This window comes from Aythya fuligula, chromosome Z (assembly GCF_009819795.1).
Source record: "Aythya fuligula isolate bAytFul2 chromosome Z, bAytFul2.pri, whole genome shotgun sequence".
Taxonomy (NCBI): domain Eukaryota; kingdom Metazoa; phylum Chordata; class Aves; order Anseriformes; family Anatidae; genus Aythya; species Aythya fuligula.
Window position 1 is genome coordinate 11,452,950 of NC_045593.1, and position 13,022 is coordinate 11,465,971.

Genomic DNA, 13,022 nt, shown 5'->3' on the forward strand with positions numbered 1-13,022 from the left:
GATTATACAACTCCTACCCCTGCCATAGGCAGGGACACCTCCCACCAGCCCAGGCTGCCCCCAGCCCCATGCAGCCTGGCCTTGAGCACTGCCAGGGATGGGGCAGCCACGGCTGCTCTGGGCAGCCTGGGCCAGGGCCTCACCACCCTCTGAGTAATTTCTTCCTGATGTCTAATATAAAATCACCATATTTTAGTTTAAAGACATCCCCCTTGTCCTATCACTCCAGTCCTGACAAAGAGTCCCCCCCCAGCTGTCCTGTAGCCCCCTTTAGGCACTGGCAGGCTGCTGTGAGGTCTCCCTGGAGCCTTCTCTTCTCCGGGCTGAATGCCCCCAGCTCCCTCAGCCTGTCCCCACAGCAGAGGTGCTCCAGCCCTCTGAGCAGCCTCGTGGCCTCCTCTGGGCTCACTTCAACAGCTCCGTGTCCTTCTTGTAGTGAGGGGCCCAACCCTGAACACAGTACTCAAGGTGTGGCCTCACCAGAGCTGAGTACAGGGGGACGATCACCTCCCTGGTCCTGTTGGCCACACCACTCCTTATGCAAGCCAGGATGCTCTTGGCCTTCTTGGCCACCTGAGCACACTGCTGGCTCACATTCAGCTGGCAAATGACCAATATCCCCAGGTCCTTTACACCAGGCAGCTTTCCAGCCACTCTTCCCCCAGCCCATAGCACTGCATGGGGTTGTACTCCCCCAGGTGCAGGACCTGGCACTGAGCCTTGTAGAACCTCATACAGTTAGCCTCAGCCCATGGGCCCAGCCCACCCAGATCCCCCTGCAGAGTCCTCCTGCCCTCCAGCAGATCAACACTCCTGCCCAACCTGGTGTCATCTGCAAACTTACTGAGGGTGCACTTGATCTCCTTGTCCAGATCATTGATGAAGATATTGAAGAGACCTGGCCCAATTGTCTATTGAGTAGGCAACATTACAACTAAAATGCCCTCCTCTGGGTTTATAAATATACTGTATCTGTCTCCAAATACAACAGCTATTCTTTAAAAAATAATAAAAATAAAAATAAACCTTTTCCACCCTACAGTTAACACAACTTAAAACTCTTAAGTAAAGCAGAGGGCTATTTCAAACTGGGGAGCAGTGCAGTATTTCATTTTGATGGATCTTCATCGCTCTTTATTTATCAGTCATGGATGAGAATGTACATCCAGAGTAATGTTTTTGGTGTCCAAAAAAAGCGTACATAACCAATAGGGGTTCCTCTCTTTTGTCTGAACTCCCAGTTTCCTTTCAGCTTGTCCTTTCCAGAACTGCTCTTTGTTTCACTTGCCCAGGTGCAAAAAATTTGCAAGAACCAGACCATCTCACAACAGTGCCACATCACAAATTTTCACTGTGAGATAAGAAATAACACTCAATGCACTGTTCTTGCATTAAAAGGAACACATTATTCCATTTAGCACTTAAGATGTACCCACCAGCAAACTGAAAGCCCCACACACAGTCTGCAGATGCTGCTAAAGCAGAAGGCACATTTGAATATCCTGCATGGGCAAAGCAGTTGTAATCAGCATTTAAGAGACTAGCACAGATTTAACATCTACAGGGCATTTACCTCAACCTGACCAATGCATGTAATACCTGCCTTCTCCACTACGCAGAATGTGTGCTGGAACTTAATACGAAAGGAATGCTCCACTCGTGGAACAGGCTGACAGACATGGAAGTGCCAGTGTAAAAGTCAGGCATCTACAAAAGTGAGAACTGTTAGTGCCATGTTCTGTGAAATAATCATTTTCTGGACAGAAAACCCATGGTACAATGTCTGAGTACACACTCTGTGTACCTAAGACAGCTAGCCTGTCAATTAAGGACTGTATCGAACCACACAGTGCTACCCAGTAAGACCATAACGGGAGATGATGAGAAAGTATATAGCAATCAGCAGCTTACGTGTACTTAAAAGAAATTTAGCAACAGAAAGATATGCAAAGAAGGCCAGTAGCCGGATTTCCTAGTGTGAGAAATAAATCATACAACATCCACAAACAGCAAAGGACCTGCAAATGTTCATTGCATTTCTAATTACAAAGACCTAGCTCACAAGGCATACCATTCATCCTTTTAAAGCTCCACCACAAACAACAACAACAAAAAAAGGCTGAAATACAGTAATTTAGTTTAGGACATGGAGTTGGTGGACATAGCTTACTTATGCGTAATATGGGTTAATCATAATACCACATATCTATGTGTTCCTACTCGTCCAGGCTGATATACAGTGCAATTCAGAGGAGGAGAACAGCTGTATATTATTTTATTCACAATTTTACTGCAGAAAGATTTCAGAAATAACGTATTATGAGCATTTCTTTCTGAAAGGAAAGAAAAATTACTGAAATTTACACTTTACAAGCAGGTTAGCTGTGAAAAACAGTCAGCAGTGGCACATAGTAGGCTGACTACAACTTTTTTTCCTTTCTTTACCAAAAGTTCAGACGAGACAGCCTGAGAACGTTGTCCATGCAGAGGAAACTGACAAACACCACTACTGGAGATGATTTTCCTCTGTTCACAAACACAAGTGCAGCAGTCATATGCTCTGTGTAGAACAGTCATTCTTAATTACTCTTACTGTCTGCAACACTTTGGCTGGTCATTTTAGCCTTGCAAAGGCGGCTCACTGCATGTAGCTTTCTAAGTGCAGCAGTGCCTGAACTACTTTAGCATGAAAAACCAGCTGACTACCACTTTTTCTTTAATGGAAAACGTTAATTTTTCAGTTCTGTGATTAACCAGCCATGCTTTCTCAGGTATACTTCATACAAAATTTACAAAAAAATAGCTTGCTGTAGGAGACGAAGAAGAGTTACAGCCTTGCTTTTTAAGAGCACTTAAAAAAAAAAATCATAAGTGTCACTAGATAGGCGCTGACTAATTTTTGCCTGGTCTTCTTACAGCCTTATATTAAAGAAGGAGCTAACACTACACTTAAAGATATTTGTGAATAAGTCATATAGACTACAAATTAGCCATGCTAGAAGAGCAGGGATAACCATGCTGGCTGCATGAAATAAACCTGAAAAGTAAACTCCATTTTAATACATAAAGTCAACTTGTAACTATAATGCTGCTTCCAGATGAGCATGTCCTCCAAAGAGCCCCAAAGCAGCAAGATTTACTGAGAAGCCCAGTGAAGAGGCACTTCACTGCATCTTGTAGTGCTCAGAACTTGGGCACTCCTCCTCCCGTGCCTCCTCTCTTCTGATGGCCTGCTATTTATGTATGGTCATGAAAACAAAAAAGACCAGAGAGGTAGGCAATTACGAAAAAGAATTTTTCATAACAGACATTACACACTTTGTTGTTATTAGGCCTTGAACATTTGAGAAAAAGGACGTCTTTGTCAAGGTTTCAACATTCATACATCATTCTTCAACCGTGATGTGAATTCCCGACAGACGCCTCCTCATGTTTCACTCATTCGTCCCAGAATTTTTTCAGCAAAACCTGGGAGCTAGAGCTGATACTCTGGCTACTGCTGAAGCCTTTTATTAAACAGGAAGAACAACTGAAAACAAACAAACAAAAACAAACAGAAAAAAAAATAGATACCAACAAGACTTTCCAGAACTTCATCATTTGTACACAGGGGAAAAAAAAAAAAAATCACAGCATTTCTGCATCAGGATAAGAATTCCTCAAGTCCAAATTCTAAGATCATAGAAAATGCCACCCTTATCTCAGATGTTTTTAAAATTATTCTCATTTTTAAACGAGTATCTTTAAAATTAACACACAAATTTCAGTAAAAAAAATCCAGCTGCTCAGATTTGTAAGAGAATTAAAGAATAAATTTCATTTTAGCCCCGATCTGATCAACACAAAACACCAAATTTGAAGTAAGCAAAACACCTCCCTAACAATTTGCTTCCTACAATGAAAACACAATCTAGAAACGTTCTCACGAACTATCTGGACAGAAAGCTATGCTGCATGACTACTGTAACACCAACTTTTCAGCAATACCCGAACCAACATGAGTAGCACATATCCAAGAGAACTTCTGTACTGAACAAAGTGACTGAACACCACTTCACTCACGGTGTTTTGGCTTCACCAAAGAATAAATAAATCCAGAGATATTCACTGTTGCAGTAGTGCAGGACTATTATTTCAGCACACTGATGTGAGTTTTCTTTCAGCAAATAAGGAAATAGTTTAAGTATTTTTACTTACTGAGGACAGTTATCTGATCTAGAGAAGTAGGTGCCATGTCTCTACAGCTAGATCAATTTGTTTCGCTGTGGCACACTGTGTACAGGAGCAGCTGTGAGCGTTGCTGCATTTGAACAGATTCCCAACTCCTACTGAGAGAAAACTCCACAAAGAAAAAATAAATATATATATATGCACACACACACAAATGAAATGGAGAGACGGTCACAGAGCGCTGCCACCTTTCAGCCTGTCAGTTTTCTAAGGGAGAGTCACAAGATGTCCAGAAGAGCCATAAGGAACAAACTGGTCTGTGCTCATCTCCGAGCTGTCATTTCCAAATAAGCTGACTGTCACTATTTATTACTCCATTCTTTTGGCAGCAGTGACCTCAGATGGTTCAAGAGTTCTACATAATAGCCTCCCTTTCAGTGCAGCTTTAACCCACCCTACCACAAAACTATTTTTAACTTAATACAGCAAAGTATTTTATTTCAGTGAGTATTTTTTATTCCTATAGCAACAGGCTATGGCTCTGCTCTAAATGGACAGGCACGACTCCTATTCCCAGCCTTATCTCTGAAGGGATTCCAAGTATTTCCTCGGGGATGCTCCCTCCAGAACTGCAGTAATGCATCCTGTTCCAGTGTATTACCTGCTCCTCCAAGGACACCGCGTTTGTCACGTTATGCAGGCATTTCAGCATTTACCCCTTGCAACCTATCCTGACTTTGGAATACAGAAATAGTTACATATACGAAGAAGGTACAAGCCAAGAGTAACCACTGGTGGGAAAAAAAAGAAACAGAGCAACCAGCCCTCCATAAATTACATTTTAATAAGATCAAACTTGGGGAAAAAAAAAAAAGGCAATGCCCAGGAAGCATAAGTGAAGGCAGTTAATTGTGTGCAAGCATTAAAAATGGGCTGAGGCACGCTGTGTTTGTTTTAGGGCAGCTGGACATTCATATCACTCAACCAGTACTGCAGCGACAACCGGGCAACAACTCAAGAGTTCTGCTATGGCTGTTAAAGGCCCTGCTCTGTTCTGAAAGCATGATTCACATAAGGATCTAACGATCTCCTAGAAACATGCAACTCATCTATCCACCACTGCCTGAATCTTCCTGTAATACTCTCCTAAGAGTAAAGGCTCTTCCACCTACATGTACAAATTATAAATGACATTGCCTTGCATGCAAGGTGTTCCATACACAATTTATGTTGTATTATGCCACATTCACCGGTGTTTAATGTTGGAGAAAAAAAAAATTACCCCTCAAAACATCAAAGCTAAGTTAACAATGCAGTTATTAGTGACTTTTCCAAGAGAGGAAATATTTTCAGAGAAATATGCTCTTACACAAATTCAGCCTTGTGGCCAAATCATTATTTTATTCCAGAAAGGATAAAATAATTCAGCGTTCAGTTAAATAGGAATGATGTTGTCAGCTTTAGATTTACTGGTTTTCAGTTGAGTTTTAAGATCACATCCCTGCTTTTGTCTTTCCCTTATACTTTGTGTAGTTTCACAATTATACTTTACAGAGCTTGTTTTACTTTTTTCTCTGTTTTCTTGTCATGGCAAAGGCTCACAGAAACGTCATTGGGAACCATTTCTATTAGAAGTAAAAACTGTATAAAAAGCACTCCCAGTTGCATAAACTTCTTTTGCTTACTTATCATTCAAAAATAGAGAAAAAAGTCATTTCTGAAAACAAGCCTATAGTTTAAAATAAAAAAGACAAAGAGCTTATTATAAAAGAGAGGGACACAAGGGACAGAAAAGCAAAACAAACCCTGGTGATTCATGTCCAACAAACCTCAGAAACCGTATATGCTGTTTGTATACATAAGCCCCCTACTCTAGAGATGACATTACCATTCTTCTTGGCTGATGTTTCCACTGCAAAGTCTTAAGGGAGTCATGAATACCCACTTTAATCAGTGTAATGTCACTGTAATCAGTTCTTCTTTCCATACAAAGAAATAATACTTTATCTGTAGCATGTGCCACTGCTGCTCTTCCTAAAGTCAGGTGATTTATAATTCTGATGTACACCAGTGCAAAGCTGGATATTTTTTTTTTTTAGGCCCAATGTTAATTACTAACTTTCAAATACTAGAAACACTTACAGTGTATATTCATAGGCAGACAGAACGCTACCTAACTTGAAATCTTTACAGCCCAGTACCCACAAATTCAGCAGATTTACCACAGATTCCTGAAAAAATGGGGTTGAAAGAAAAACCCAGTCTATCACCTCTTCCTCGTAGGCAATCCTGACAGAAACCTGTATCAGCATGCCTAATGCTTCCCTGTAACTATTCAGGTGAGTTGGAAGAGAAATGTGCATAGACACATCTTCAGAGTCAACAGGTGGAAGCACACATCATCGCGAATATCTACTGACTTTATTAGGGTGCCATGGCAAGCTCCATCTGAAAAAAAACGGGATTATAAGAATATGGCCTGAAGCACGCAGTCAGAGAGAAATAAGGCATGTTATTGTAGCAGGTATGTACACAGATACACCCCCCACACATTAGAAAACAAACATTAAGCATGAAAACTACTCTTTAATCTGTCATCAAACAGCTAATCTATTTTAGATGCAGTGCACTGTCAAAGAGCATACAACTTATCAGCTTCCCCCCCCCCCCCGTTACTCTGTGCTTGTGAACAGGCACAACTTCAAGATACTTCCACCCAAATCAATGAGCTGTCTTCATCAGTTTACTTAAAAAAATAAATAAATAAAAATAAAACAAGTCACTCCATGAAATTCATATTGTAATTCAGATCTAAAATAAACTCATATTATGCTTCACCATACACCATATCAAACTGTTTCCCCTGATAGGGCTGACTTTCTGCAATGTGCATGGTTTTTATATTGATTATCCCTTCCAAAAGATCATCAATATAAAACTGACCACCATGCCAGTAGAAATATACCTTCTGTTATTCACAGCACCATGTCAAACAATTAATCTATAAATTCAGCAAGAACACAGAATTTTACAGTTAGGCAGTTTCCTCATTTTGACCCACTTACGGTTCAAGACCCATTTTTATCACACGTATCTCCTTGAATTCTAAGGCGTTTTTCACGTGCCTTAGCCTGAAAAGTCTTTTTAGAAAGGGCTGCTGCACATCCTGAAGGAAGTATAGTATAGCTGTGTCTGACACAGGGTGGACAGGTCTCCCAGGTAAGACCCACAGGTAAATTGGAGGAGAAGTACAAACATCACAGGTCTACCCAGGCCTCCAAGACAAGCACTTGTGCTGTCCAGAGACCTTGGCCTTCACCTCCAGGTACCCAACCCCCAAACTCTCCCTTGAGCCTTCTCTGAGATGCTACAAACTTAAAAACCCTCCTGCCAAGCCCACATCCAAAGTGGGTCCCAACTCTCCCCACCTCCTCCAAACCCCTCGGCACGCAACAGCACACAAATCCTCCAGCACCATCACAATCACAGAATGGTTTGGGTTGGAAGGGACCTCAAAGATCACCTCACTCCAGCCCCCTGCCGTGGGCAGGGATGCCACCCACCAGACCAGGCTGCCCAGCGCCCCGTCCAGCCTGGCCTTGAGCATTTACAGGGATGGGGCACCCACAGCTTGCCTGGGCAGCCTGCGCCACCACCTTCACACCTGAGAGCGAAGAATTTCCTCCTGACCTCTACCCTAAACCTCCTCTCCTTTAACTTTACAACCATTCCCTCGTCCTGATCGCCCACCAGCCGCTCTCCGTCTGCCTCACAACCCCCCTCCAACCACCAAAAAGCCGCAGCGGGGTCCCCCCCCGGGAGCCCTCTTCTCCTTCACATCCCCAAAAACCCACCCTACACCCCCCGCACCTCGCGGTCCTTGAGGCCGAGGAGCAGCACCTCCTCCATCAGGGTGAGCCGCGTCTCCTTGGAGTCGCCCTTCTCGTCGTCCCCCGGCTCGTCCCGCCGGCCTTCGTCCTCGGGGCCGCCGCCGGCCCCCCGCTCCTTGTCGGCGGCCGCGGCGCTGCGGGAAGCCTCGGTGCGGCGCTGCACCAGGCCGGAGCTGCGCTGGGTGAGGGAAGTCATGGCGGGGAGAAGGTGAACGAGGGGCGGAGGGGACGCTCGGCGACCGCTGGGGAGGAAGAGGAGGAAGAAGAGGAGGAGGAGGAGGAGGAAGGCGAGGGAGCCGCTCCCGCCTCGGCCCTACCCGCACCGCGGCTGCGGCCGGCCGGGCGGGCTCATGGGGAGCGGGGCTCGGCCGCGGAGGGGGGGGGAGGCGGCGGGGGCACGGGCCGGGGCCGGGGCCGGGGTCCCCCCCTTAGCGGCCGAGCTGGCGGAGGCGGCTCCTGGCGCAATATGGCGGCGCGGGCTGATGTCAGCGGAGGATGTGGCAGCGGCGGCCGGGGGGGAGGCACCGGAAAGGGCCGCGGGCGGCGGCGGTGGCGGCGGCGGGGATGGTGGCGGAGCCAGCGCTGTCCCCGCCTCCCGCACGGCTCCGCTCCGCCCTGAGGGGAGGCTGTGGGGTGTGTGGGGGGGGTTAACGGTGAGATGAGGGGCGGAGAGGGAGGGAGGCGGACACGAAGCCCTCGGGGGTGACCCCTCAGGAGCCGTGGGTGTCCAGACAAAGGGATAGTGTCCTGCTGACCGCCCTGGCTCGGCTTTGTGTCAGTTTCAGCCGCCCGGTTGCTGCTACAGCCCTCTGGATGTGTGTTTGTGGTATATAAACGTTATGTATAAACACAGCGACCAGGCTCAAGCTGTATTTTGATCGTAGCCGTCTGAACAAACACAATCCTTTGTCCCCAGGGCACCTTCGATTCCTCCTGTGTGCCTGCCCAACACCTCGCCGCCAGCGGTGCCACTGCTCCGGCCACAAACAGAGGCAACGCAACTTCTCTACCCATGAACTTCTCTCCTTTTCACCCAATTCAAGCACTGAAGTGGTGTGTTGCACCAAAACTTCAGACTATCAAAGCCAGATCCCACATGTATTCATTCCAAGATAATGCGTTTTGTTGCGGAATAAAGCTGCCTTTGACGCAAGGACGGTCTGCACTCCAGGGGTAGGATAGACTGCAAGTCACTTTGTAAATGACTTTAGCCTCCATCATTTCCCAAACACGCTGATTTTAATATCATCTGCCAGCATTACTTAGTGATCATTCAGTATCACTTCTTTAAGGTCATCGATAAAACAGAACAGCAGAGGAACAAAACTGGTCACTGGAGGACCTTGTAGACCCTGCCACACTGAATCACTGATGTGTGTTTGCTAATCATTCCTCTTACGTATTTTGAGGCCCACCAATTATACACAGTCTTTCTAGTTGTTTTTTTTTTTTTTTTTTTATGTGTGTGTGTGTGTGTGGCTTTTGTTTGTTTCTTTTTAATTAAGATGTTTGCTGTACCAAGTCAGATGGCAACAGAAGCTTAAGGGTATAACATCATTATTGTTTTTATCAAATAAGCATTTGCATGAAGAAGAGATACCACAACAGCATTACAAGACCTGCTTTGTGGAAATGTATTTTCTGAGTAGTAATTACAATCAAATCCTTATTAATTTAGTCCTATATAAGCCACTCTGATATCTTGTTGAGGATTATGATCAAGATGACAGGCATGTAATTAACTTGGCTCATTCCTTGTACCTTCTGAATTAGCTTTCTTCCAGTTCTTTGGAACTCCCAAGATTTATTGAAAAGAAATCAAAAAGAAGTTCCAAAAGGATCTTCTAAAAACCTGTATGCAACTTACCCTGGCTTACTGATTACAAATTACGTAGTTCTAAGAAAAATTCAAAACAACAGAAGTACACTGTTAATGGAAAGCATTTCATCATTGTATTATATGATAAAACATTAATATTTCCTCAGAATGCAAAGGTTCAACATTTTTTAAAAAGGGTTGTTGCTAAAAATTCATGCATTTCCCTCTAGCAATTTCATTATTACATTCTCCTTGCACCTGTATTAATTTCTCAGTTTCTTTCTGCTGGCAAAAAATTCTCTTCATCACATTTTTTTTTTCTTTAATTAACAAAGCAATATTATCCTCTCCTTTCTTATCATTACATTGCGCTGTTTGGGCTGTTAAAATTGTTTTCATTTCCTACTATGCTACTACAGCATTTTAACTGTGTTCATTTTTTGCCCTGATTACATTTTAAGAGTTAACTGGTAGAGCGTTCATTGGCAGTTCCTAGTTATCAATGTATTTTTTGGTTTGTGTCCTTTTTTAGAGAACCCCATTATTTTCAGTTTTCTGAAAATTGCTTTTTAAAAGCAGTAGCTAACTATTCTGTTGATTTGCCTGCTTTTCTGTTTTGTGTTACAAAAGTGATCAAGTAGGATCACTTACAGGTTAATAATAATTCAATATTTTGTTGACTGATTTCATGTTTGTTAGGATGAGGTGTACTTTGAAATTCCATACATTATTTGATAGTGTCACCTTTCTGATTTACACACTCAGATGTTTGCATGAATTTAATGGTGTCATTTCTGATTCCTTATCATTTATCATTGAACTCAACTAATGAACTCAGAGTCAATCAAATTAAGAATGGCTATCATTGAATTTTGAGATGACTACTTTTTATTTATTTATTTATTTTAAACACCAGTGCAACACTGATAGACAAAACCAAAACTTGAAGGAAAAGGATATCAAAGGAGGCATTTCAACATCAGATTTCGGTGATGTTTATCCTTTGTACACTACCAAGAGCTGTTGTTTCAGAAGGGGGACCACACAGCTTGTTGGATCCTCACCTAGGAGGTCCTAATGTGCCATATCACAACCTCCTTCTCATCTGCATTTATTTTACAGTACCAGGGTATATTTTAAATATATTTCTGAGTCATATATGGCTTTATCAGGAGTTCAGAAGGCTGTAACCCCCAGCCCTGTGCTTGGCAGTGGCTGCTGCAATGTATGCTTCCTGTCATTGCGTTGCCACTGGGCATGTCACTCCCCCTGCCCCAACTCCAGTGTCCCCCAGCCTGAGAGATGAGGGGCCAGATCTGTGACATGTTCTGTTAAGAACAAATAATGCAAAAGCAGGGGCTGTAGTCCATTAAATAGTTTTTGTTTGTCTTACAGTAATTTGACCTTGTAACGCATCCCTGTTTATTCTTATGCCAGTATCTGGCAGAATTTCTATTAACAGTTGCCGATGAGTCTAAATTATCTGTACTAGAACTTCAAAAGTACCTGGGTTTTTTGAACTGCTGCCAGCCCCCTGGGAAGGAGAAATGAAAGGGAAAATAGCAAAGGCATGGATCTTAGTCTCTCGTTTTGTTTTGTGCTGGTTGCAGTTCCCATGATTTACTTCACAGTGGGAGTGGGGCTTACCTCTAATGTCAGCAGAAAAACTGATTAACAAACGGAATGCAAATGTCTTGGGATAGCAGGTAAAAAAAAGAGTAATGTTGTTTAATAAGCAGGAGGTCACCTGCTATTCACTTTCAACAAATGCATTGTAGCTTGAACATCCCGAGCATGACATAGAGCTGGTTAAAACTAGAACTAGATACTGCTGGGCAGATTTTTTTCTTGAAGGACAATCAGCTTAATAGCATGTGCTGGTTCTGAGACTGATAGCAAGAGTACAGAAGTGGTTTTCTAGAAGAAACAGCAGCCAGCTGCCAGCTCTCCTACAGCTTCACCATCCAGTGGTTTTGCCAGTTGGGCTTGTTTACATTCCTATCTGTGTCTTCCATTCCCTTGCAGTGAAAGTTTGCCACTCCCAGCTATGCCACTGCAAACTGGTGTCAGGAGCAGCTGTTGGAAAATATAATATCAAAAACAAAACAAAACAAAACACATAATATTTACCCCATACCATTTCAGAAATCTGTTGACAGGCAGCCTCGCAAATAGGCACCATATCATTGCTGAAGGAGCTATCGTACACAATGTGGAAACCAGTAGACAGGAGGAAACGGAGACAGGGATTTCTTAAGGCCAAACCATCCTTAAAACCATGCTGATTACAAGCATGCTGCTTAAGTGCTGCAGTAGACATTAATAATAAAAAACGAAGGAACAAAATATCTTCTGAGAATTGTTCCATCCACTATTACCAGCTCCAAGAACAGGATTTTGACTTGCAGTAAGAATCAAGATGCTGAAAGATGCAGAGTGACGAGAGGGTTATTGGGCAAGAGAAGTGAGCAGACTAATGTGCAATATTATAAGAGGGAAGAAACCAGAGTTGGTGGTCGACTGACTAAAAATCACGTGCCATACACAGTGGATGCATAATAGTCTCTATCCTTTCCGTTCTTTCAGTTTCAGCTGTACCTGTTTTACTCATATCATGTTGTTTTGGTTACCCAATAAATTTTTCACTAGCCAGTGTAGACCAGCTGGCATTTTCTTTTGGTTTTAGGAATAAACTTTACAAGACTAGCAGCACATTTTGCTAAGTTAAAAGCACCAACTGATATGTCTCTTTCTGTCCATACAACAAACCCACGCTTTAACAGCTGTTAGCACTCAATCATTAGACATAATTAAAATTATCAGTTCACAAGGTTGAAGTTCAGCAATATATCTTTTCCAAGAAACCTCTTTTTAAGTCTCTACCTTGGTGTGATTTAAAGATGTTTTCTCAAAAATATGAAGAATTATTCCATATTTGACATAGAATGTATCAGTAAATGAAGAACTCACAAATTACTTTCAGTGGCATAGTGCCAGATGTTAATACCTAGCTCATATAAAATCAGATTAGCCATTAAGTCAGTAAAAAGATTTCTTTTAACTTCACAGGGCTTTCAGTCAAAATTTTAGTACTGCTTTTTTTTTATATATACAAAATCAATAAATTGTGATTTTGTTTTGTT

General features: G+C 43.0%; 1 protein-coding gene across 1 annotated transcript in view; it reads right to left on the reverse strand.

Moving 5' to 3' along the window:
* GOLPH3 (golgi phosphoprotein 3) overlaps positions 1–8,434 on the reverse strand; it is a 33,046-nt gene extending 24,612 nt beyond the window's left edge. Inside the window, exon 1 of the mRNA XM_032206080.1 lies at positions 8,041–8,434. Within this exon, the coding sequence (XP_032061971.1) occupies positions 8,041–8,256 (216 nt within the window). The 5' untranslated portion in view covers positions 8,257–8,434. The remainder of the gene's footprint in view (positions 1–8,040) is intronic.
* Positions 8,435–13,022: the final 4,588 nt, after the last annotated feature.